The sequence below is a fragment of the Xiphophorus hellerii genome, chromosome 7 (assembly GCF_003331165.1).
Source record: "Xiphophorus hellerii strain 12219 chromosome 7, Xiphophorus_hellerii-4.1, whole genome shotgun sequence".
Classification (NCBI taxonomy): Eukaryota; Metazoa; Chordata; class Actinopteri; order Cyprinodontiformes; family Poeciliidae; genus Xiphophorus; species Xiphophorus hellerii.
The window spans coordinates 20,934,485-20,962,088 of NC_045678.1; the positions used below are offsets into that span (position 1 = coordinate 20,934,485).

The following is a 27,604-nucleotide window of genomic DNA, read 5'->3' on the forward strand; positions in this document are numbered from 1 at the left end:
TTGCTTCATCTCTCCTTGTGGAATCATAAATACAGTAAGACCTGCAGTGCTTGAGATGTTGTCTTGGGTTCTTTAATGACCTTCTGAAAGATTCATTAGTGTGTTCTTGTGACATTTTTGGTCTGCCATCGATTCCTAGGACAGGCCAAAACTGTAAAAACATCTCTTGCTTTCGGTTGGTGGCATTCCCAAACCCCTTTCTAGACTAACAGATCTCAGTGACTTTTTATTTCCAGGCATAAAATGTTTTTTACTAACCGCCTATTCATTGACAGGTTTTATTTAAGGTCTGCCAGGTCTGGCAGTAATCAGTAACTGTCTGAAAACAATTAGGTTGGGTGTGACAAAAAAAAAAAAAAAAAGAAGAAGAAATTAGGGGAAATTTTGTAAGGTGGAACATATGTTTTTCACAGCGCCATAATCAATGATTTTTTTTCTTCAAACACCCTGAGTAATAAAAGAGATGGGTTGCATTGGTTAGTTCTTAAACCTGATAGCAGAACTGAGATCAGAAGATATAACAGAAGACATTCGACTATATATGGATTCATTATATAAAAAAAGAAATTGAAAATTGACCAGTACGTCACCATCTATCACCTACATTATCAATTTTCAGACAATATTCGCCTATTTATTTATTTATTTATTTATTTATTTATTTATTTATTTGTCAGTATTTCTTAATAAGAGAGTTTAACATCAAAATATCGGCTGCTGGGGGACAATAAAACACAAAGCATCATTTTGTGGACAAAAACAAATTTGAAAAAAAAAAAGAGAGCACTTGTAACCTGACCGACTGGCGAGAAGAGCGCAGAGGCAGACTGTCCACACGGTGTGATCCGTTTCTATGTGTTAGACCAACATCCCAGAATAGCAACGCGTGCGGCCACCGAGCGAGGAGATGGAGGAGGAAGTGGTGGATTTAACAACTGTTGCTTTTGCTGCTTCTGCTGCTGCTGCTGCTGCTGCGGAACCAACTACCTCTCACTTCGGGCGGCATGGTGAATATCGGACAAGAATAAATTCTATTTTAGACTGTCATTGTGGATCAGAGTGCAAGTCCACGGGAATATTAAATAAGCCCTTCCTATTTAAGGTAATTTAATAAAACAAAAAACAAACAAACAAACAAAGCTAGAGACAATTAGGAGCGCGTATCGGTTTCCTGCTTTAAACGGAGTATGTACTCGTCTGTCCATTCAGTGTCTATCTTGCGACTGTATTATTGGCCACAGACGTTTGAGAGCTGCTGGCGGCGCATGTCTGCAGCAAAAAAGGCAGACAAGGAGCGTCTGTGTGATGAATGGAAAAGCAGACTGGCTCTGCTGTAAGACAGCGGTGATCGGATAACCTGTTGAACTGCAGCTATCAGTCAGCTCCCAAGTCATGCAGGAATCACAGGCAGAAAGAAAGAAAGAAAGAAAGAGAAAAAAAAACATTGAACAGGAGAAACACGCGTTACCTCAATGGCAACAAAAGTGGCCTTATACTCTGCTGGTAGCTAAAGAGCTTTTCTTCAGGTAAACAAATTATGTCCTTAATATTTATGCCTAAACATCGTTCAGCAATTCCTATGCTTCATGATTTTTTGTTCCTGTTGATAAAATTGTTGATTGTGATTGGCTTTCAATAAGCACCATTCACACTAGGAAATTGTAAGTGGCATAGGCCTATAGTCTTCAATTAGGAAAGGAAAGTTAAATAATTTTTTATTGCTGTGTGATGGAGAAGTTAGTTGCTTTGTGACTGTGATGTTTTCAAAAGGGATGTCCACGAGTTATACTGCCATTAGGCTACATCACATTCTCTCTTCAGGAGCAATTAAAATGCTTGCGACTCTACCGGTTCGACCTTGAGTCACATCTCCACAGTAGCTTTCAGCATTGCCTGCCCACGGATTTCCAGTGCCTCGGTTGTTGAAAATAGCTTGGCTGCTCCCTGTCGCTATGGCTAATTCCTTAGGAACCGGTGGATCCAGTTTGATCCATCCCTCTCTCTTTCGCTCCCTTTACCAACTTGTTGAGTCTTCCCTTTTCTTTGTTCTTGCTGTAAACGTTCGCCATGTAACCGTTCGGTCATAAGCCGCGTCACTTTTTTTTTTTAACGATCCGCTGAAGTTCGAGCTGAGTTGAATGTACATGTCGATAAGACGGCGTTGGTGTCGCTTTTAAAGTGGAAAACTCGACAGGGAGGAGGGGGCACGCACTTTAGAGGCTTTCACACAGCGACAGTCACCTGTAGGAGACTGCAGATGCGCACCTCTTGAACTTTTCGCTGCCTCTCTGAGCTTGAGCATTAGAGCTGTTTTCTTATCGGATGGTTACATGTTGATCTGGAGGAAATAAGTTTCTATATCTTCCTGAAACCTCCCTGGATAAATTAGGTAAAGTTGAACTTTACAATTTATTCTTATTTTTATTCATTTGTAGGGAGGTGGAGACAACGTACCACCACCCCTCCCTCTATCTCTCTCTGCATTACTTTTTCTTTGGTGCATAGTAGAGCCACTTACTTGAACGCAACCCTGTGAACCCAACTCTATTATTTATTGCATGCTTTTGCTTTAAACTTTCAGTTTTCCTGTCATGTAAGTGTTTCATGTACAGAAATACAATGAATCTGAAACTATTTCTTTGCTAAATTGGTACTTTCACTACACAGCGTCGCTCTTTATGTGAAACTCGCTCAAACTATGAGAAAAATGACAAATGGTTCATCTGTGTCAAACAAGATTGCTACTAGAAAAGCAAGAAAATGTGTAAGTTGTGAATCATTCAGTCCTGACTTAGATGTCGTCATGTTGTTTTCTTCTAATTAATAAAGGGTTAAGTTTTTATGCCCTTCAAGGAAACCAGTAGTAATGGTGTGATGCAATACAAATTGGTTATGGAGACCAGAAAAATTATAATTAAGAAACACAACTTTCTTATGATGCCTGTGAGAGGAAATTCTTATTAACGCATTCGCCTGGTTTCCATACTGTAAGAGCTGAGTGATTAGTGTATTAACTTTCAATTTTACAGTTTATTGCTAAAAAGCAATAGCATTTTTGTGAGTCTAATGATGTATAAACAGATTTTCACAATAAATTCTACAAATGATGTTTGGAGTAATTTATTTGTAAAACTTGCTGTAATTAAGTAATTAAGTACAGAGAGGCCTTCTTCAAAACAATTGAATTTCTCATTTTTAAAAAAAATAATTGTATTAATGTTGTTGACAGCATGATAAAGTTAAACTCAAAATATTTTATGACTTTCTTTCACCTGTTGCTATTTAGGAATTACATACTCGGAAAAACAACATTAATTTGCAGCTTTTCTCCTGCTTGTTACCCAGTTACTCATCAGTTACCCATATTTGTAAAGTTGAATGCATCTTCATCTGTATTTTAATCCCAGAATTGGATCAGATGTTTACCAGTGACACTTTGTGTGTGCATTCATGGAAATTTACAGAAACCGTCAGATGGTCAAACCAATAACTTAACTAAGGACACATATCAGAGTAACAAACAGGAAATATAATGTTTTTTTTTTTCAAGTTTAATGTAGTTCAGACGATACTTCATTTGTTAACGTGCATTATCGCCATTCTACCGCAAGAAATGAACAAACCTCCTGCTGTTCATTTACACTTGAGATTAGTGTAATTGATACATCTCTTTCTGCAAAATTTGCAGCATTGCACTATAAGTAGGATTGGACCAGAATGTATGTATTTTAATTGTATTGGATTGATTTAATTATATATTTCTGAAAATGAGTTGAGCCTGTTAATTTTGTAATGTCCTTTGAGATTACCTTTCTCATGAATTGGTACTGTATAAACAAACTGAATTGACCTATGAATTAGATTTTTAAAAATGCATATGCTTGATTTTTGTATGTAATATTTGTATTCTAAACAAATAGTTTTACATTCTTACAAAAAGTAGCAATAGCATTTTTGTAAAAATGATCAAATATTTAACTATTTATTTTATATTTTACAGAACCTCTGAAGAAATGGAAATGGAAACTTCTGAAGACTATTCTACTAGTAAGTCCATAAATCATTTACATAACACGTTAAACATGCAAAGATTATACATGATTCTATTGAAATGTCTATTATCCATTATGTAGATTATTCTGATACAGTGCTGATTTGAAAATAAGAACAAAATATATTTGCAATCACAACACGACAAACATTTTAAGGGATTTTCCCCTAAGTGCAGGCTTTTTCCTGTTCAGCCCTAAAGGTAGAGAAAATGATGCATTAGCACATCCTGTTGAATGCAGCAGATGCTGGATATGCGCTTTGTGGTACTCCATTGCCCTTTGTTGGTTTCCTTTGGGTAGGTCTCTGAATTTCTCCCCCCCCTCCTTGATTTTTGCTTTGGTGTGCATTTTTCAAAAACAGGTAGTATCTTGTTGATGACATCAGTGGGGACTTTTGGGTCTCCATTGGGGGTTTGTGTTTGTAGGAACACTTGGCAGGCGGGCCAGTGGAGGTGGAAGGAGAAATGGAGCCTCTTCCTTTCTTCATCCATCTGTGGGTTGATTGTTAAACATAGAACATGTAGCAGTTAGCATGATGGTGGATCATAGCATACTTTCATAAGGAGCCCAGAATTTTAGGCCCTGTTTACACGACAACAATTTCGGGTGAAAAAAAAAAAGAGTTTTGTTGTGTTTGTAGTGTACATTTACATGAAACCACCGAATGTTTTCTCTGACAACGGCACAGATTGAAAGCGGGTTCCAGAGTGCAATGTTTCTGAAACGTACCGATGTCTGTTGTCTTGTAAATGGAGTAAATGGATCTTTTCTGTCAGGGAATCATTAGCTCATCCATAGAATGACGCGAAACATAGCTGCTTCCTACAATCCACAGAAGAAGAAGAAACTACTGACAATGCTGGTGTTACTACAATTCATGTTTCCGCATCATGTTTTCGATGTGTACCGTTACTGTGTAAACAAAGATTGTAATTAGAACGTCTTCATGTAAATATAATAACAGAAATGAAACAAAAATTCAATTTTTGTTGGATCATTGTCGTGTAAACAGGGCCTTAGATTCTCAGTACACAATGCATATTATAGAATGTAATATGTCAAATGTGACATTTTATTTTACATCACTACTGTTTTCCTACACACTAATACCTTTAGACATACAGAATTCTTTTCAGTTCTACATTAAATTCAACAAGCTATATGTTAACTTTTCAAGGTTGATGTCTTCAACACAGGTCAAGTGTTTTATTGTAGCTTAATCTCTCTTTCATATTATATATATATTATCTTTCATATGGAAACAAAGTAGACAGCCTCAAAAAATTTTAGTTATTGCATCTCTATCTTTATATTGACCTCAAATATTACCATAGTTTATTGTATATTTTGGACTTATTTTGCCACTATTCCTCATTGAATAACCATAGGGATGTGCAGTATAGACATATAATTTTATTACAGTATAGTGACAAAATAATCTATATTGACAACAGATGTGAAAATCATAATATGTAATAAAAAAGAGCACACCAAAGTTACAAACGTACAAACCAACAACGGGCACAACTTTAGATCTGAATATTGATCTACTGGTAACCTTATTTGGGGGCGCAGTGCTGCCATCAACACTGTGCTCTGGTGAATTCAACATTGTGTGGTTTTAATGCAATAATAATAAATGAAATAATTAAAAATTATTTTAAATTTGTTGGCTTTACATCTGACACTGCCTGCTGTCTGCATTCTTTTATTGATGTTCATACGGAATCAACAGTGGAAAAAGTAAATAAAACAGCAATCCATGAAGATTATGACGATCCAATGATGTTTCATGATGAATTAAGTAAAAGGCCCAAATTTTTAATGCAACAAAAGCTTGGGGTTGAACCTATAAGCTGAAATTATTAACTTGTGTTTAAAAAGGGAAGACAACCTATGACTTTATAATGTAAGGAAAATGTCATGCAGCCAGGAACATACTTCACAGAATTAGGACTTTTAACGACTTTGATATACAGAAAAGGAATATGTTACATCCATGATTTAAATGATAGTTATACCTTTTTAGGAGTTTCTTGGTGCCCGTTCAATTTTTTACCTGAATCAGTCAAGGCAGAACAGGCCACTAAATCAGTAAACTCTAATGTTGAACAGTGGGAACATTTGATTTTCCCACTTTGTAGAGCAAAATTTCCCTGACATCGCAAGGCAGACCGACCCACCATACTGTTTGCCTACACATCCATGGCAAGACACAAAAGAGGAAAAAAAAGGACATTTGACAAATGGGACTTTAAATTTGTAGAAACACTTGTGCCCTGACTCTTATGTTCAATTGAGTTTTGCTGAAAAGTAGGACAAATTTTAATTTACATAACAGTAAGACATATTGTACAGTACAGAATCATTTTATGCTTGAAGACATTATTACGTTTACAGTTGACTGGAAGATACATCCTACCACACTGTGACATGTCATGTTTGGAGTTCAAGAATCGAATCGAATCAAACTCATGCAAGGTCAACTGAGTGGAAATTTGTATGTTTATTTGATCTTTATGTAAGTGATGGTAACATTATCTATGAGTCAGAGTAGCGGAATGAGACATGCAACCAGACAGTGAATATTTAGATATGGGATTCATCATTTTTGGTTTCAATTTCTGATGGCTTTATAGACGGTGTAGAAGATGTACATAAAGATAAAAAGAAGAAGGAAAAAAAAAACAGATTGCTATTACATGAACGGGCTGTAGCTGACTTATAGTATTGTTCTTTGTTCAAATTATAACTAGTGCAGTTAAAACTTGTTTCTTTATAAATCTGCTGAATAACCAATACTTGAGAGTCCAGAAGGTCTTTATCATTTAATCATTTTATTTTCTCTTTAATCAGTCCTTGTTCTAATACTCTTCCTGAAAGTCATGCCTCTTTTTTTGCACTTCTACTCTCGCACTACACTTTCACACACTCACTCAGAATCATTCTCTTACCTCGTTTGTTTCATCGTCTCACGTGTTGATTTTGTTCGGTTTTTTTGTAATTTGTATTACCCGTGGGAATTACTCACACTTTTAACTGTGTTTTGGAGAAATTAATTTACTGTCTTTTTTTTGCAATTTAGTAGATCCATTAATCATTTGACACACATTCATATTTAAATAAAGAATGTTCATAGTTTTTTTGACAAATGGAAATATGGCTCAGGAGGCAGTGTTGACATATTTATGAAGCAAAACTTTAACAGTAGTTTTCATGCTGCTAAGTTCCATTGCTTTTGGAATTAAGTGTGAGATTTTCAGATCATCTTCAGAAATTAAATTTAAATTACAAAAATAATAATATAAAACCATACCCCAGCTATAAATGTGAAAGATACATTAAAAATCAGTGTATACCAATAGATATGTGAATTGGCACCTGAAAAGTTTAGAATTTGTTGTTAAGAAAATATATATCAATCTCCTTTGATGTGGACTTTGGATTTCATGGTTGCTTGTCTTTTACAGATGCACAATCTATATATGAAACAGTGAAAAGGGGAAATACCCTAAAATCATGACATGACCTCTTTAATAATAGGTTACATTTTAAGCTGAACTGTAGGAGGTTTCTAGGTCTAGTCTCATACACAGATTCAGTTTGTTCCAAAAAGAGCAAAACAACTTCTACGTTTCATCAAATCGGATGCCCTTGTTGCTATGGAAAAGAATCAGATGGTGTACTTGTTGATATGTTGTTTGTGGTTTTGAGCCATTTTCCTAACATCTTCTGAGCAGATATAGAGCGACATATTTCCAAAGGGTACGTATGCTTCATAGACATACTTGTACACATGCATGATTTTGAAAAGAAGATGTCTTTGCTCTTCCTGGGTTTCTGAAAGGATGACTGGACTTACTATTTGGTGTCAGTAATGAAGTCAGCAAAAATTACACCTACAAGTTTCGCGTGTATACAATGTTTCCTTTCCGTTTGCACATAAAATCGTCCAAATTTAGTGCATTACTCAAATAACCTTTTCCCCGGCAAGCCTTATCTCTTTGTTATTCTGATCTTATGGTTCATTTTGGTTTGACTCAGCAAATGCAGGACACCAACGCAACTTTTTGAGTCAGTCCATGAAACCTTAAGCTTGTGGGCTGTTAATTTTTTAATCCCATTTTATCTTCAGACAGTGAAGCAGATAAAGCTTTTACAGTGCTGTGACCAAGTACTTTTCCGCTTACAGATTTCTTGTGATTTTGATCACATATTGATTTAAATGATCAAAGTTTAATATCAGAAAAACAAACTGAGTAAATTCAATACGCAGTTTTCAAATTATTCCTTTTTAACAAGGAAAAAATCTAAGCCTTTCCGAAAATATAATCACAGTTAACTCTTTTTTTAGTTCAATTTCAGAAACTTTATCAAGACGTGATTCCTGTAAGACATGGAAAATTAAGAAATCACCTATACAGATCTTCTCTGATAGCATGAAATAGAGGAAAACCATGCCCCAATCTGAAGAAATTAAACACTGGCATTTATTAGTCTGGAAAGACTTTGCTGTTTCAGGACCCGCACAACTTGTTGCAGTTGATGGAAGAATGAATTCTGCAAAAAATAAAAAATCCTGAAGTATGTCACCTTAAGCTTAAGATCATTTTGTCTGATGCTGATCATTGACCAGCATCAGATCAATGATGCTGGTGTGCTATGGAATGCTCACATTGTCTGTGAACATTCATGATCGTGAACTGTTCCTGAATTAAAGTAATTCTGTTAAGGAAGTGGTCCTCAATTCCTCTTTAGTACTGTAAAAGTTTCACTGCTATTTATTGTAAATGTCAATGGCAGATGTTGCCCACAGGGGTGACACAGCCATTTTTTTAGGTTTTTGAGGCAATTACTTCTCTACATATAACCAGGTTGGTTGCGATATCATTTTCCGTAATAAACAAAATATTATTTAAATACTGCATTTTGTATTTTTGTCTTGCTGTCAAAAATTATTTAATGATTTAAAAATGTAAGTGTATCTCAAGAATCAAAAAAGAAGAAAATCCAAAAGAGGTGGTGCTATCATTCACAACACCGTATGAATTAAATGATCATGTAGCTGTGTCTACCCAAGCAAGTAAAAGTTATTACTGTCAATGACGTTCTAGGGACATGAGTCTTAACATGTTCCTTCTTATAGTTGTGTGGTAAAAATAAAACTGATTTTTATTTTCCATGCTGAACCCTAACATCTCAAAGTTGTTACTATAGACCCTAGCCTGCGAAGCCATTGCTATGAGCATCTGTCAGCATCTGTTACCAAAAGCTAATGGAAAATCCATCTTGACAAATCTGGGCCACTCGAGGACAGCATTGCCAAGGGATAGCCAGGGTTGGTCACCTGAGATTTCCTCCAACCCCAAACTGTGCAACCCGAGCTTAGGCTGAGGGATTGTATCATGGACAACGTCTCCCAGTATGCCCCACTCAGTGAGGCTGTTGTTAGAGTGCACCAAGACCACAAAAAACGTTGACAGCACATATGACCGGCCATTACTAGAGATAACTTAGTGCAGATTCTTTTTGTTCTTATAAAATGAATAATTTCAGAAATAGACCAATAAGGCAGTACAAGGAACCCTTTCAGAAGCTACACTGGCTCCTTTATTTCACTTTCTTTTTTTCTTGTGTTTTCTATTGTTTAGTGCTGTCTGCTAAGATAGGTCTAAAAACTGATGGGCTAACCATGTTTCCTTTGGGATTTGACACCTGGGTCAGAGATAGTGTTCACCTTTTGCCACTGCATTGTTCAAGTGACCCTGACGGGGCCGGGGTGTAAGGGGATAAGGGATTGGTGTGCTCTCCCTCTGAGTGGACACTGGGCTATCCATAGCCAGGGTTCTGTACAGACTGCTGAGAGGATGCAATCTGATCTGCATTTGATGGACATCAGGATTCTATTGTTGCATAAAAACAGTATACTTATGTACACTGGTGTGCCACATAGACTCTGAGGCAGATCTGGTAAGAATGAGGAATTATTAGACAAACAGAGAAATTTTACAAGGACTCTGCCTGTGTACAGGAGAATGTTCTCCCTAACACATTACTACGTAGTCACTTTACTTGATTGCGGTGTCAGTTGAATTGTTTTCACAATAACAAATGAATTGGAATTGTTTAGGTAACGGCGTATAAAAATCTCATCCTTTAAAAAAACCTGTAATTTGAGCTTCTAAGGACTCAAAATGTGTTTCATAATAATGCAGGCCTTTTTCAAGACCCTGAATTCTCACTTTAACATATAACATGGATTTTTTTTTTTTCACAAAGCACTGAGGTCTCTTTTCCTCCTTTTCTTTTTTTTTTTTTAAACGTGTGCCTTGTTTCAATGCTTGGTAAAGATTGCTTTCTCTTTGTTTCCCAGGTAACGGCCAATGCTCTTCCGGCAAGGAGGACTCGAGAATGGTGGTGGATATGTCACCACCTAATGTACCAGCACATCCCCAGGGTCCTAATTCCCCCAATGGTTAGTAAATATATATACATAATAGTGCTACATTCTTCCAAAGCCACTCCACAACCCAAATGCATTCTACTTATTGACACTGCTGTTGTTGTTTTTGATATGTATGCCTAATAGTGCTGACTAGATATTCAGAAATTAGCCTTGCGTTACTTTCACAAATATAAACATGGTAAAAAAAAAAAAAAAATAGCTGCCAGGTTGAACAAATGTGTTGCTGTTTACCGTGGATTATGTCACTGTAAACTGTATGGTGCCTCTTAAAGGAATTTGAATTTTTGTACATTGTTTCAACATGAAACGTGAATTCCTTAAATGGGATTATTGCTTGATAGATCAACACAAAGTAGTTTATAAATGGAAGGTTTAAAGAAAGTGTTAAGGTTTCAAAGATTGGAAAAGTTTTGTGTGAATTTATATTTAGCCCCATTGAGACAATACTTTGAAGATTATTCTTCCTGCAAATACAAATAATTAGTTATTGAACAACTAATTATTTATAGACACATTGCAGCTTGGCATCACACGCTCAAGATCTCGTCCCCCAGCTTCCTGTCTTTGGCTACACTGGATTTTATTCAAGAGTATGAGAGTAAGGGCGGGCTTAGTTTTCAGATTTTTATTTTGCTAAAATCTTTAAATCTATGCATAAAATACATTGAGTTTGTGATTTTAACGTGACAAAATGTAAAATAAAAGTATGTATGCTTTTACATAATTTTATTTACATGTGCATCTCAGCATCTGTTCATCCATCCCACTTGAATGATGATGTAATATGTAATATTCTAATATTCAAAGTTAAATGTCATGCTTTCATTAGATGTAAGCAGAAAATATCATAGCAGAAAGGAAAACTTCAGTCTGTGTAATTATCTGTAAAATTAATTTCTGTTGGTGAGGTAAATGCAGAAATAAATTAACTTCTCAATAATATTTAAGTTATTATTGAGATCCATATGTATCTGTAGGCATGTCTGTAGTGAATAGAGTAGACATGTTACTGTCATTCAGAAAACATATAGCAGGTAGCATAAATTCCAAATATAATTATGCTTCCTTGACTCCCCATTGGACCATTAAGATTTTCAAAAATGAAAGAAATGTATGAAAAATATTAAAAGAAAAATATTCAAATAATTGCTCTTTACACAATGGACAAGGCTTTTTAGTTTAAATAAAAATATAAGACAAACATAAATGATTATAGCAAATGGTGTTGCACAAAACTTCACAGAACAAAAATGTGCCATTGTTCATATTATCTCAGATAATGAACTGTAAAATGCAAACAATTACATAATATTAACAATTTAGCATGGATACAGTAGGCTTTATGAAATTTTTTTTTGCAAAAGTATACCATTCTGAACCTCAGGGTAAAATATAGTCCAGAGTGTCATTTGGTTTGCAGTTAGTGTCCTGACCAAAAAACCTAGATTATCTGTAGCAATGTCACCATGAACAAGCAAATTAAGTAAAGGGGAAATAAAGTAAAATTAAGCAACTGCAGAAATATAACAGAAACTTTTCCCACAAGTCTTTAAGAGGGTTGTAGGAGAGCTGGAATAAGGTTTCCCCAGGGAGAAACTGTGTTTTTGTTATTTTTAATGCTACCTAGCATGTTTTGACATTTGAAGTTTTGGTAGAACACATTATACACACAGCCACCAATAGATTAAAAAAAAGAAACAAAAAAACTCAGTGCCAAACTTGCAAGCTTAAACGGAGCCTCTATGATGATTATATATTCTGCCCTCCATTTACTGATGAGTAGAAGAGTAAAATTACAGCCTTTAGGGTGGATGACAGAGTGGATGGCAATGGTGACAGAATGTCTTCTTTATTCATAATGTTTTGATGCTGTCAGTCAACCACTCAATCAATAATGATCACCCTTCCTGTTCTTTAGAGATAAATTATTAGGAACTCATGTAAAGCATCAATACAATATTGTAATTAAAAGAAGTAGTTAAATGTATGTTAATTTACTTACTTCTTTTGTCACATCTAATGAAATCAAAATAATTTCTTCTCCTGACTGCTCTGTACATTCCAGTCTCCCACAATGGAAAAAATGGAGGTAGACACACAGAGCTGAGTAACAAGGACGTTTAGGTCTTGTCCGTGTTGCCAGGATACAGCTGTCAAAGACGAGGCTCAGTTTCAACTTGGGCACTAGGATAAGTGAAACATACAGTTAAAGCTTGGAGGATATTACTTCTTAATGAAACAAATTTCCAGTCTATAAAATAGAATCCCCTAACTTGTACATTTCTTCTGCTAAGCACAAAGTTGTCAGGATTTTTCTTCACAGATTGAGAGGTCGGTTGATGAAAGCAGTCAAATGGAAGGATTTAATGAAACAACAGCTACACAGACTCTCACTGTGATTATTTCCCCTGTAAAATCCCAAAACAGGATTGTCAGGATCAGTAAGGTGCGGTTGGAGCGTGCTTGAGTTTTTTTTTTTTTTTTTTTTCTTGTCCAAACGTAGGGTTCATTTCATATTTTAAAACAGGCAACACTTGTAGTGCTGACTTAAAAAAAACTCCCTAAATATTCAGTTACACAAGAACATGGGAACTTTGTAGTATGGGAACAAAGTCAAGTCTACTTGATGAGACAGATCATCAAGTTATGTAATACTGGGAAAATAACTTTTGGCTCTAGGGTTTATCACAAATACTAAAATCAATAGGTCAAAACTAAAAATGTCTCTACAGGGATGTTTTTACCACTGTGAAACTGAATCAAAGCAATGAACAGGAGCTAAATGTAATATTCTGGAAAAACCTGTTGTATGATGTTATTTGTTTATCGGTTTATTTATGAGGATCATAATGGAGGATCAAATTAAACAAGAATTTCAGATCTGTTCATATTTTTTAGAGATTTGGGTCATGAGTGGAATCTGGCAATTTTTAGTACTAGACATCCTGCAATAACTGAACTTGAAGTTTTCTGATCAGTGATTTGTGGCAGTTTGTGCTTAAAAAACATTTTTCTCTCTGGACATTGTTTCTAATTAAAGGGGGCCCAAAAGAAAAACAATAAAATCTAATGTAGGATTAGTAAATAAAGCTAGGCACAACTCTATGTTCTTTTGGTATTTTTCAGAAATATCAATTAATGTAAGCTGTAGTAGCCCAAAACTGACACAAATTTTTGCACACACACATTTGCGCACAAGCACTAAATGTATTGCACAATCCTTTGCCCTTGTCTTCCATTGTATCTCCCATTGGTAGTCAGCAGCAGCCAGCAATGTGCCTCTGACACTCCTTTTCTCCTCAGGGACAGCTTGAAACCAGACCATCCTGTTTAGTTTTTTTTCTCTGATTTGACTCAGTCTTCTTCATTCTTGGTACCAGATCATCCTATTCTGTACATTACTGCACATTACAATATTATTATACCCCCTTAAACATTTAATGTATATTATTAAATTTGTTTTATCACATCAGCACAAAAACTTTAAACCATTAGAATTATTCAACCTTTCGGCCATTTGGAGTTCTCTAACCTAAATCAAATGACATTATATGTTCATGCAATAAAAAGACTACTTTGTGAGATAATGTAAATGATTCTTGTAATCATCGCATGATCACATCATATTACGGACTCAGCAGGTCAAAAGAATCACATATTTAAATTTTTACAGAAGTGGCTATAAAGCAAGAGGAAGATCTGGTGGAAGATGGTGACAACAGCAGCACAGCACCTGAAGAAATGGGTCACCCAGGAGATGAAGGAGCAACACCGGAGGAATCTACGACTAGCAGCCCACACAATGGACAAGATGGGTCGGGACCAAATGCACCATCAGATGCAGGGATTCGACAGCAAAATGGTATGCATTATTTCTAAATGGAATAAAAGCATTTGCATATACGGATGTGTGATATGATTCAGATGTTTTTATAAAAAAATTTAGGTTTCGGCAGGAGATTTTGTAGTTAACTTGTGACAGTGAGTCATATGCCTTTTCTTTTATATATTTTTTTTGTTCCTCGACAGTGGGTGGAGTTTTCTTTCTTCTTTTTTTTTTCTGAACACAACAGTTTTGCTTTGAAATGATTAGCAAGGAAAAAAAAAATCCTTGGAATCTTCCGCAACCTGTTTCCAACTGACGCCATGACTCCTCTGGTTGTCATCGCACTTAAATCAGATTTCTCTATTTCCAACTGGCTTCTGATCAAAAGATCTACATCTAGCACAAGACAATGTATTGACCACGCCAAACAGTTTCGTCAAATACATGTGTAACATTTACCCTGTTAAAAGCAAAAATAGGCATTTATGCTCTAAGAAAACTAAAACATGTTAATGACAAATTTCTGAATGAATCAAAACAAAGTGCTTTTTATGTTTGCAATGAGTCAGCTAACACCAGCTTATGGCTGTCTTTGTATTGTCCACTCCTTCATTAGATATTGCTCTAATTCAGGGTTTGAACAGTTCTCGTCTCTTTGGTTTTTGCTAGAGAATATTTTTAAATATCAGGAGCAATTTTGGAAATCTAAACTTAAAAGCTTTAAACATCTTTGCTGTTTTAAACATCAAACAGCAAAGATGTTTAAATTTAAGGTATAAATTACGACATAATAAATTAGGAAAAGTGTAATAGGTAAATAAATGAGTGTTGAAATTCTGAATTAATGAAACAGGAAACAATTTAATTTTGATATTATCAGCTGGAAGTATCTTTGTAGTGTTGCTGCTAACTTAGTTGCTGCAATATGTCAGAGTTGAGTTAAATTTACTTTGTTCTGAAATTCTGATCCATGCCATTTAATAAAGTCTTAAGTTAAAGAGACCTTTATATGGACATTATTGTGAAGTCACAGCTAACATGAACAGATTGTTATGAGTCATTTAAATCCCATAATCAAGAAAACATCACTGGCTAATAATAAAGAGCATAGTTTGACAGTAAAGCATGCTCAGCGGCTACAGTCTGTAGCTCACATACACACTTCCTTTCACTCTTTATTACATAAAAACCTCTAATAAGACTCGAGTGTTGGACTGGAGACCAGTCACATCTCTTGTCTTTAAGCCACAAGTCGAGTCTGCAGCCTTTTATTTTCTGTCTTATGAAGTCTTGTCAGAGATTCTAAGTTTGATTTAAATTTGGGCTTTGACTGAGTTATTGTAATAGATGGTCAGTCCAATAAAAATTATTCAATACAGGATTATAGTTAATCTAACTATAGCATAATATAAAACAATAAAACTACATGCTTAAAATACAGTTTGGAATTAAAATACAATTGTTACAGAAGGCAATATTAATATGAGCATCAGTTTATCTTAATCATATTAACAAGAACTACTTTTGATTTAGTTCTATTCCATATTTTGTCTGTCTTTTATATAACAAAAAATAAGATTATCAATATGTTAGGGAAGATGATGTGAAGTGAATATTTATAGTCTATTTACCTTAAAACATGTTGTTGAAAACACTCTATCTAATGACACAGCAATTGTCAATCTGAACATGTACTATTCCGTAGCACTTAATTTTGAAGTGGAACAAAGTTGAGGCATAGTTTTCAACATTTTTCACCATTAAACATCTTACATCTGCAAGTTTTGGGGGGACTCGTTATCAGCAATGCACATCTACAGATAGAGCTTTTTGCCTATTGTTGCAAAATCTCTAAAGCTCACTCAGCGCAGATGTAGAGCATTTGTGAACCTCTCTTATCAAGTCTTCTCAGAGATTCTAAGTTTGATTTAAATCTGGGCTTTGACTGGGTCAACGTAACGGATGAATGTGCTTTGATCAAGACATTCTATTGTGTTGCTGGTTTTATGCTTATGGCCATTGCCCCGCTGGAAGGCTGGAAGTCTCAAGTTCTTTATAGCAGCTTTTCTTGCTGTCCTGTCGTGCATTTAGCTTGATCTAGCTTCACGTCAACTCTGAACATCTTCAGTGGTCCCCCGAAAGACTAGATTGCCCACAGCATGGTACTGCCACCATCATGTTTCTCAATGGGGTGGTGGTGTGTTCAGGGTGATGTGTAGTGTTAATTCTCTGCTGTGAGTCAAATGACCAGTTTGGATGTAATCTTACCAGAACATCTTCTTCAACAAGTTATCTGTTTCCTCAACATGACTTGTGACAACTGTAAACTTTTCTCTACAGCGGGTTTCTTCTTGCCACTGTTCTATAAAGGTCGATTTTGTGAAGTATAAAGCTAATTATGACATAAAGATATAGTACTGATTAGTTATCATTAGCTATCCATAATGGTATTTGTCGCTTCAGTCAAATTCTATAGCCAGTGGGGTCAGTGAAGAGAATTCAAATGTTTACTTTTAATTTTCTGTAAGTTCAAAGGTTAAAATATCCTCCCTCTCCCCCCCACACATATTTTTCTCTTTATTTCATTTTAGAAATCTTCAAGACTTTACTAGGAAATGAAATATATTGTCAAACGAACTGATGAAATGCTTAGCTTCTCAAATATGAAGAATAAAGCAGTTACTAGTGGTAACACATAGATAAAGTAACATTTCAGCTATTTGATAAGGTACATTATCAAATTGTACTATTTAAAGTACAAAAAAACATGACCTTTGCTCTCTTGCTAAAATCTGCTAATAGTAAGTCTTGTATTGACTTCCTTCAGGTGACAGGCCTTTCCAGTGCAACCAGTGCGGTGTATCGTTCACCCAGAAGGGGAACCTGTTGCGACACATTAAGCTGCACACAGGTGAAAAACCCTTCAAGTGCCCCTTCTGCAGCTATGCTTGCCGACGCCGTGATGCCCTCACTGGCCATCTTCGTACTCATGCTGGTAAGCTTTGTTCTCACCAGCGTGCTTCTCTTTTTTAACCAAACCATGTCTGCTACCTAGAAGAGACTGTTGCTGTGTCACCAGAAGTACTATGAAGATAAACAAAAGAAGAAGTTGTAGTTTTATATTTAGAGAGACTAATGTTAATATTTCCCCTCTACATTTTAGGTCGTTATGTATAGTACAATCATTTTAGAGAGCATCAGATTATTAGTCCCAGATTTTTTCGGAAAAAGAAAGTATCGGGCTTATTTTGAATCTTTGTTTGCATTCCTCACATATTCTTCTTATATATTAGTGTGACTTACAGGCATGTGCAGGTTAAAGACCTGTGTTTTTCATGTCCACGTTGTAGACGTTGTGAATGCTTTGTGGTTAGGTTCCAAGGACATGCTGTTTCTCAGTTGCTTTTCTATAGACAGAGGAAACTGTTGAGAAACATATGTGGAGTGGTAGCAGTCTCTCTCAACTGTAACCCACTTTCCTATCAGAGGACGTGTTCTCCCCTCCATTGCGCCTTTGAAATCAAGGTCAGACAATACCGTCATTTCTGCCTGTGATGCCCGCACGGGCGTTACTCATACAAAGTCCTCCTTTTAGATGGAGGCAAAATTTGTTTCTGTGTCTGTGCCAATACAAGTTTTTATATTTTTATTTTATATTTTTTATATTTTGTTTGACTGTCCTGCAAAAGTATTGCCTTCTGAATTATCTCACATTTGGTTTAAAATCACCAACTAGAGCGTTTTTTTACTGGGAGTGTACACCGAGATAAAGTCGCTTACTATTGTGATGTTGAGAAAAATTATGCATTTTTCAAATATGAATCAGGAAAGTGTTGATTGAATTTATATTTGGCCTCAATTAGTCAAAAACCACTTTTTGAAGCTTTACATTTTTGGGGGATTAATCTTTTGATAACTTACTATTACTTGCCAAATAGCTCAGGCTCTGTCAGATCTGATAGAGAGCATTTGTAAACACACATCTCGAGACCTATGCTTTGACTGGACTCTTCATACACATGAATATGTTTTTGTCAAAACCATAATGATTATATGTTCGTGGTAATTGGTCTGCCGGAGGTTTAACCTCTACCCCAATTTCAATTCTGTTGCACCCTCTACCCCTATTTAGCCCCTTACTTCTTCCCCATCAACGCTTACGGCTTTCTTTTAACAATGTGTGTGTTGTTTTTCTTTTGTATTGGCACTGCACTTCCATAAGGGACCATGTTGTCAGATTCTGAGCTGTGTGATTTCTGCAGCTCTTCTACCATGTGTCTCATGGCTGCTTAATGCTTTCCCTCATCAATCTATCAGTCCAGGTGAAAGGCTATCCCTGTGAAGATCTGCCGTTTTGCTATGTTCTTGCTATATTCTTTCCATTTTCGCATGATGGATTCAACAGTGCACCATGAAATGTTCGTGTCTTGAGATAATGTTTTATATCATAACACTGCTTTAATTTCTCAGCAGCTTTATCCTAGATTAATCAAATGTTTGGTGTTGGTTAATTAACCTCTGGACCCGTGAAAAAACAAGATTAATTCACACTTATGTTGACTTTATTTATTAGTCGGAAACTTTTTAAGGCAGTTTCTTGCTTTGCTCTGGATTTTATTTTGGATTCAGATTTTTTTTTAAAATATATATCTTCTTCCTACAGTAATAGTGTTGGTTATTCACATGATATACTTTGAGATTTTTGGCTGTAACATATAAGTTTACAAGATATTACTCTTGCATTTCACCAGAGGCGTAATCGTAACAGTCTTCCCCTATATTTATCCTGGATCCTTTCTTTATCCAGGCTTAGTTTTAAAGGCTTGTAAAGGTGACAGCTCTGACTTGGTTCCCAGCCAGCAAGAACAGGTTTAGCTAAAAAAAAAAAAAAACATAAAAAAGAAGAGGGAAAGCGAGAGAAAAACAGAGTAGTCAGTTGAGGAAAAAGTTAAGATAGTGACATTCAGTGAAGCAGGGAAACTGAAGACTGAACAGGGTGTTACACTGGAAGGTGGCATTTTTCACAGTAAGAATGTTGTTGTGAGACAATAACAGACAATACTGTGTATTGAGAGGGAAGCAGTTTTTCATTAGCAACTACATACCCCAATTTCTCATGTATTAGTCAAATGCAATCAGTGTAGTAAGTCTGAGCTTAAAGCATTTGCATAAATAAGAACAGCAGGTAAATGTGAGTTCTTCAGATCCTTCCAACATCTGCACAAGGTTGTGTGTGGGTGGTCATATAAATATGAGAAAAAATAAACAAAAAAATAAAGGATGAGTAATGTGCAAAACTTTAATTATTATTTTTTAATTATTGTGATACACAGCAAAGAAAAATATTCCCATGATAACCTTTCATTTTGAAGTAGTTCATTATTTTAAAATATTAATTCTGCAGTGCCACTATGTGGTCAATATTTTATGTTGCAGTAGGAATAGAACAAAAAACATGTGCTTATGTAACACTAACAATGATAGTATGGTTTTGTCATTTTGTAACATGTGGGCTTATTTTTATAAAAAAAAAAGATCCTCCATCTAGACATTTATCTGGGAAAAACAGAAATATGATTTACTGTAAGAGTAATATGCAGTTCTTACTCACTTCCTTTACATCATATTTTTATTTTAGTAAACACACCTTTCTGCTTAACATAAAAAGCTCCTATGACAGTAGGTGAATCTGCCTCCAGGCATATGTGATGTGGTGTGTGTGTGTGCAAGCGCGCGTGTGTGTGTATGTGTTACTGCCTTAGTGTCTCAGACTGAAACGTGCTTGGTTTCTCTGTTCTCACAGTACTAGATCACCCATACATCATTTTCTAGTAGTAGCTGTAAAAACTATACCAGGGAATGTCTGTCACAGCCAATCATAGTGTCTGGTTCTTAGTAGTAGACGTATGTGGCCACTACTTCACTCACTAACTCTCTTTATGAGTCAGTACCCTAATACAGGACACAGAACTATTGCCTCAGCAGTCTTCGTCTTGATGAGATCCCGTTTTATGCTGTGTTTTTATGCTGAGTTTTTAAGAAGGATTTACAACGGAACTTTTAAGTAAATGCTGCATTTGTCTTTCAAGTAAGCTCACCATTTATTGCCTATCTGGTTAAAAATATGATGTATTAAAACAATGTAGATTGGGTGACTGAGAAATATGTGAAAAATGTGTCCTCATCTTTCCATTTGAATGAACTAAATAAAACAAAAGTGGTATAATGAATCACACTCCACCTCTGTAGCAGTTGAACTTGGAGTTACTTTCCTACCATCACGGGATGCATGATCAACTCCGTTGTTTACTCATGCACTGCCACAGCAGTGGGAGTTTGCTTTGTGTGGCACAGACCAAAGTGTTTTGAAATAGAAACTACATGGCGCAACTACTGATGTCGCCCACAGCCTCTGTTTCAGTCTAGCAACAGTTGTGTGGAATCCTCACACTAGTAGTGGAACCTCCATGACCTCAGAAGATTATTTTTGCTTGGTTTATACTACTAACTATTCACAAGTTGTATTACTATTACACATACCTTTGTTGCTGCAGCTCCAGACTCTACACTCTATGCAGCTGTAACTGAAACAAATATTTTCTCTATTGATTACCCATTATTTCAGTTGGCAAACCACACAAGTGCAACTTCTGTGGACGGAGTTACAAACAACGGACATCTCTGGAGGAGCACAAAGAGCGTTGTCACAGTTACCTCAGCTTGGATCCTGGTGCCAACACAGGCCCTTACACAGGTAAATGTTAGAGTTGCACAGTGAAAACAGCTAATGACCGGAATTGATAGATGTTTATTCTGATCTGGTGTCCAGCCAGTTTGAAACTGAAAAAGCTCATTTCTATTTCTAATAAATAAATGCACCCTTTCTAAGCGCTATCTTTTCAGTCAGCTTTTGCTGAATGAAGAAAGCTATTTTCGGAATCAGTGAGGTTTTTGAAAATGCAGTCAGAGGAAGCACAAAGATGTAAGAAGCTATTTACAAGGACACTGTACTTTAACATGTCTTCTTATCTGCAATTCATCCAGGCTGTGAGAGAGTGAGCAAGACTTAAATAAATAAAGAGCTGAACAGAACTTAGTAAAATGTTATTTATTATATTAGATTAAGCTTCCGTCTTTTATATCTATGAATGAAATCCACATAAGATGTGCATTTGATCTTATACACGGAGGCTGATACATTTTCAAACGCGCATTGTGAAAGTGAATTGCACCGAGTGTGTTGTGAATGTGTCCTTTGTAATACTAACGCTGAAAACCTAGTTAATTGTTCATTTAATATGCTGAACTCCACAATCATTTTTGTCTGTTCCTTAAATTGTTAGAAAACCTGTTTTACATTAGCTTTGCTCTCACATAACGACATGAGCTCTGATTATGACTAAAATGATTAAAGGAGTGTCCACAGTCAGAGGGCTGAAAAGAAAAGAAAAACAAACAAACAATCATATATATATATACATATATATATATATATATATATATATATATATATATATATATATATATATATATATATATATATATATATGTATATATATATATGATTGATTGTATATATATGATTGTTATATATATATATATATATATATATATATATATATATATATATATATATATATCTGTGTGTGAAGTGGAACTCGCTGAAAAGTTTGTAAATGAAGATTAATGTAAATGAAAACATTTTTAAATTAAATTTCTTATATTGTGAATTATATCCATCAAACAAATCCGATTTTCAAAAATAAAATTAGAAAAGTTGTTAAAGAAGTTGTGTATTTTTGTCTAAATGCTTAAATATTTTGTGACCTAGTTATTTCACACTTAAAACGTCCCTCTGTTTAAACCATTCCCTCCGAAATCTTTAGGTGAAGTTCCAAAAGGGGGCATGGCTGAGGCCGGCAGTATGCCAGCCTTCGATCGGCCACCTGTCATTGAAAGACTGCCCACTAACGTTGGCAAGAGGAAGAGCACTACACCTCAAAAATTTGTGGGTGGGTATTTTGTATATAGGTCAAATATCAGCAGCTTGATTTGTGGTGCTTATTTTAGAGGAACTGTTTTATAAATGTCAACATTTTGCATTTCATTAGCTGCTATCAACTTGCATGACAATATATATTTTTTCACTTCAACACTAGTTACACATTAGACATTTTTATTGTTGAAATACAAACATTTTAAAATTTGGATGTTAAATGGTTTTTTTAATTGTTGTTTAAGTGCACACTCAGTTAAGCTTTTGTTTGTCAGAATTATTGAAATGTATTTAAGTCTTATTCTTATTCAGCTCATTTCAACAATTTCATTTGGTAGTAACAATATAATCTTGACATATACATATTTATTTTCAAAGAGATTTTTCCCTCCCAGCTTTTGTGTCGCATCATATCCTTATAACACACAGCAACTATGAGCCCTATCTATGTGAGATGTTTTCTTTTTTTATTTGCACCACTATTAGAGGAAGAGATTGAGCACGCAAAGGGCTCAAAGGCAAGGAAATGTTTTTCACTCTGTGGTTAGATACACCTGTAACTTATAACAAGTGAAAACAGCTTACCGCATCCCTGTTCTGGAGGGGTTAAACAGTGCAATAGTAGCAGGATGGGGCTTTCCACCCCATTAGACAACAACATATAGCACAAAATGTGAAAAACAAGAGATGAAATAGCAGCATAATTCACGTTTGATGGTCTAGAAAGGAAATATAAAACCATACTCAGATTTTTGCTAACTGTTTGGCTTTCCAGATTGTCATTTAAGGGAAAGCTTTCCCTTAATTTATGTTTCTTTTCTGTAAGTGTGAGTTATTGTTAAAATTAATTTTAAATTATGTATTTATTTGCAGGAGAAAAGCTTCGCTACAGCTACCCTGATATCGGCTATCATGAGATGCGCTTGAAATATGAAAATCATCCTGAATTGATACCACCCCACATGATGGACCAGGCTATCAACAATGCCATGACATACTTGGGATCAGATAGCCTCCGTCCTATGCTCCACCATCCAGGTCCATCTGTATCTATGGCTGAGGTTGTTCCCATTGTCAATCCCCTGTATCACCATGTTCTACCATTTAGCCAGCAACCAGAGCGTCCAGGAAACTGCGAAACACTTCCACCACATCCACCCCAATCCCAAGAATTTCCGAGCCACCCCACTTCGAATGGCCCTACGTCCTTAACTCGGCAGAACAAGCAACCTCAGGCATCACAGGAGGAATCAGCAAGCAACAGCGGCGTTGATTCGGCTGACTCGGCTCGAAGCAGCCCTCAGGAAAGGCAGGGGTACCTGAACTCCAGCGCAGCTGCAGTCCTCAGGTCACGAGCCAGTCCAGTTGTGGGCTCTGGTGAGCGAGTTATTGATGCGTCACCCAGGAGTGGGACAGGAGTGGGAACAGGGATGATGCGTTTGGCAACAGAGCGGCCAATGGGCCATGAAGGGGTGCGGGTGTTCGCTCGAGACGGCCACGAGCTGCGAGCCTTTCAGTGTGAACACTGTCGACTGCTCTTTCTGGACCACGTCATGTACACCATCCACATGGGTTGCCACGGTTACAGAGATCCCCTGGAGTGCAACATCTGTGGTCACCGAAGCAAAGATCGCTATGAGTTCTCTTCGCACATAGTTCGAGGGGAGCACACTTTCCATTAAAAGGGACAAAAGGGAAGCAAGCGGGAAGCTTTGGGAAAAAGACAAGCATTAACCTGCTACCCATCCCTTCCCTGTGAAAGTGCATAAAACAGTGACACTGTAGGCAAGTGTAGCACAATCAAAGACTACTTTTTAAGCTACTGGTTGTAAATTGGAGCTGTTGAACAATCACATGAAGGTATGGGCCAAAGACTTATTTTGTACTTATTTAACTAACTTAGAACAAAGAAGGTTTTTTTTCCTCTTTTTTAACCAATTAATTGTTTATGAGAGCAGCTGCCAGCTTTTTGCCCGTTTTTTATTTTAATTTTACATTTTAGCTTTTGAGTTTTAAAGTTTGTTCAGCTGCAAAACTCACTGTTACATAGTCATGTACCATGAAGACTCAATAAAATGTAAGAAAAATGGAAAGTAGCTTAGACCAATCTCACCAGTGCATTACTGAACTGACTGTGGAAATTTAGAACAAAAAGAGAAAGGTGTAATTTAATTAAAATAAGATGAGAGGAGACATGCCAGTCCCACTGGCAACACAATGGCCACACAATGTCAAAGTAGTTTTATAATCAAATACATTTTAGAAGTGAAAATGTAACGTTTTTAAAATTATACAACAGATTTCAAAAGGATATTCTGTTATACATGTACATCAGTGTCAATCTGAATTAATCCATGGATCCTTTGGTAATTGGATGTGCTTCTTAGAGAAAAATGACAAAAACCAACAAACCTATCATCCTATGCTGACATTGGGAGGTGCTGTTCTTCTTTACACATTAATACCATGGTTTTATTTCTGTTTAAACCTTCATGACCTCAAAAAACAGCTTGTATTTCAATTCAATATTTGCATTTTAAAACTTTTTTTTTCCCAATACTGGTTTGTGATGTGCAAATTCAATTATCAAGGTATTCATGGTCCCAAATCTCATCATTCCAAACTTGTAGTTATACTGTAAAAATATGAAAACAGAATTTTTGGACACATGCGCTTACAAGATTAAGTCGCAGACTATGAAGATAAGCATGCTGAAAGGTAAACAGTACCCTGATTGTTGCCTTATTGTTCATATTCATATCAAATCTCAGACTTATTCTTTTCAGTCTTTTCTGTAACATTCCAAGTACTCCATAGATACGCATAAATGTATTTGTTTCCCTAGAGCTGCAACTCTAGCACAGCGCTACATTCACAAATATGAACAATTATCATCTTTTTAAATAGATACTATTATAAAAAATGACAGTTATTGTAACTGTCAGTCACAATAATATTTTGTTGTTGGCACAGGGGACTATGTTCAAGTTTCAGACTTGAACATAGTCACACTTTGGTTGCAAAAACAAAGACTTCAAACTTAACTTTGAAGGCTTAAAACTTATTTAGATGTGTGGTGTTAGCAACATTTTTATTATTTTATCAGGAGTATCAATATTCCCAGCTTTTCATAATAAAAGTATTTCCTGTTTTGTTCATTCAGAAATGATACATTCTCTCTAATTTATTTACTACATGTAACAGGGTGCCTTGGAACAAGTTCACTGCTTAGACTTTACATCAATGTCTAAACATTTGACACCAGATATTTTAAGATCAAATTAAACTTAATATCAAATATTTAAAATATATAAATGTAACATGGCTTAATAATAAACACATTACAGTTTATTACATGCAGGGAAATTACTTTTGAACATGCTAGTAAATTAAATGCAAAGGCCACTTACCTATTTGCTTGTAAGAGAGGGATTTAAACCATTGGGCAACAAAGATTTATTACAAAGATACAGACACCCTTTCTGATGTACCTCACTTTTTAATCTTTTTGGATTTAAACATGAAACCATATGACTTGGTATAATATAAAATGTGTATTTTTGTTGCATAGTAGATATATGCAGGTTGCACTGTTTGTCCTTTTTGTGCATTATCACCATTGCAAAGAAACGGTTTACTGATGCTGAAGCTAAAGTTTTGCGCTTCGTTGGTTTTCATCTGCGGTTTTATTAGGCCTATCTTTCGCTAATGGAGCTGCTCTTTTATCTTCTCCTCTTCAACCTTCATCTCACGAATAAGCAAGTACACACTAATGTATGTTAGTTTCCTTCACTTTGAATCTTGCTTTTCTCACTTGCTATATGCCATTACAATCATGTATGACCTTTAACAGCAAAGATCAAGAAAGGAGCAGTATGAGCTAGGGGATAAGTGAACAGAGTGTGGTTTCCCTACGTACAATAGTACTAATCTAAAGGAACTTCCAAAAACTACAGCATATCAACTTTTATACCCTTCATCATCTAAGAAATATGTATTAAAATTATGTTAAGGCCATCTACAAACTTCTTACTGTAGTTCATTGAAGCATAGCAAATTTGGGTTAAAGAGCTGGTCCTTTCATAGCTTCTCAGCACTGTGCTCAGTACAGTAGATCATGGTCATGCACTTTATGTATCTGTCTAGGCAATGCTATTTTAATGCAGGCATAACAGAAAACAATGCAGTTTATTCATAGAACAATCATGGAGCAGCATAAAAAAGGCAAAACTTTGTGTTTTTTTCTGATATCTTATGAATATGCTTGTTTGGTTATTTTTATGTAAGACATTCTGCAAGATATAAGCATTATTTGTTTCACACAACTTTTCCTTTTTTTTAAACAATCCTGTAAGTTTCCTGTATTCATGAAATCAATAGGCAGCTTTTTTCTTGTTTACATGTTGCCTCTTAGCATAAGAACTCATGGTAAGGTTTTGGTATTGGAAATTGTTTACACCTTGCAGCTTTTATATTCAATCTTTTCATTATTTTGTCTATTTACCACTGTATACATTTAGTTTCTGCAAATGTTTATGTTTTAGAAAGGGGGTATTATGGAAAAACAAGCTTTTAATGTATTGCTAATTGCATTTTCCTTATGTTTATAAGCTCAACTTGTAGGTATAATACAACTCTACCTGTCTGTCTTATCCAAGCAGCCATATAAACAAAACAAACAAAAAAGTCTTCTTTCACCCTCTGTGTAACTGAGGACTTTACTTGAAAATTCTAATCATTGCTAATGCTACATGTTGTGTTTTTTGTAAGTTTTGATGACGAGCCTAGTAAATGTCTATTTTTCTGCTGAAATGTTAATACGAATAGTTTTGTGAACTTTGTATGGTTTTGAAGTTTAACAAATGTTTACAAAATTGTACAAGGAGTGGTTCTGGGTGCATAATAATGATATTGGCACTGAATATTGAAATTATTCAGGAACATGTGCCGACTGATGAGTTTTCATATTGACAGACTTTCTAATGTAAGGGCTCTCAGGAATTTGAATAGGCCTTGTATTTTTTATGTAGTTTATTTATCGAGAAAGATGCGCGGAGATTTCAGTTTCTCTGGTGCCTCTTAACACTCAAAGTGGTGAAGGAAGTTGTTCAGCCTTGTATTTTCTTTCTATGCTCTTTTTTATCCTCATTGTCTTTATTTTTACTTTGCATCATTGACTATATGAAGACACACAGCTGTGAACATTGCAGTGTACATTTTAAGGCATGATTTCCCTTAATTAAAGAAATGGTTTTACTGCTTCA

General features: G+C 35.6%; 1 protein-coding gene across 5 annotated transcripts; it reads left to right on the top strand.

Annotated features, from left to right (window-relative positions):
• The first annotated feature begins 891 nt into the window (after positions 1-891).
• ikzf2 (IKAROS family zinc finger 2) lies at positions 892-27,604 on the top strand. 5 transcript variants are annotated; one of them, XM_032568125.1, is made up of 8 exons: positions 892-1,007; positions 4,001-4,047; positions 10,426-10,527; positions 14,192-14,380; positions 17,172-17,339; positions 20,970-21,098; positions 22,231-22,356; positions 23,214-27,604. In XM_032568125.1, exons 2-8 carry the CDS (start codon positions 4,014-4,016, stop codon positions 24,020-24,022), a joined length of 1,557 nt encoding a protein of 518 aa, XP_032424016.1. In that variant the 5' UTR covers positions 892-1,007; positions 4,001-4,013; the 3' UTR covers positions 24,023-27,604. The 5 variants fall into 5 exon arrangements, with proteins under 5 accessions (XP_032424016.1, XP_032424017.1, XP_032424013.1 ...); XM_032568126.1 differs by lacking the exon at positions 892-1,007 and adding an exon at positions 1,018-1,102; XM_032568122.1 differs by lacking the exon at positions 892-1,007 and adding an exon at positions 1,271-1,526.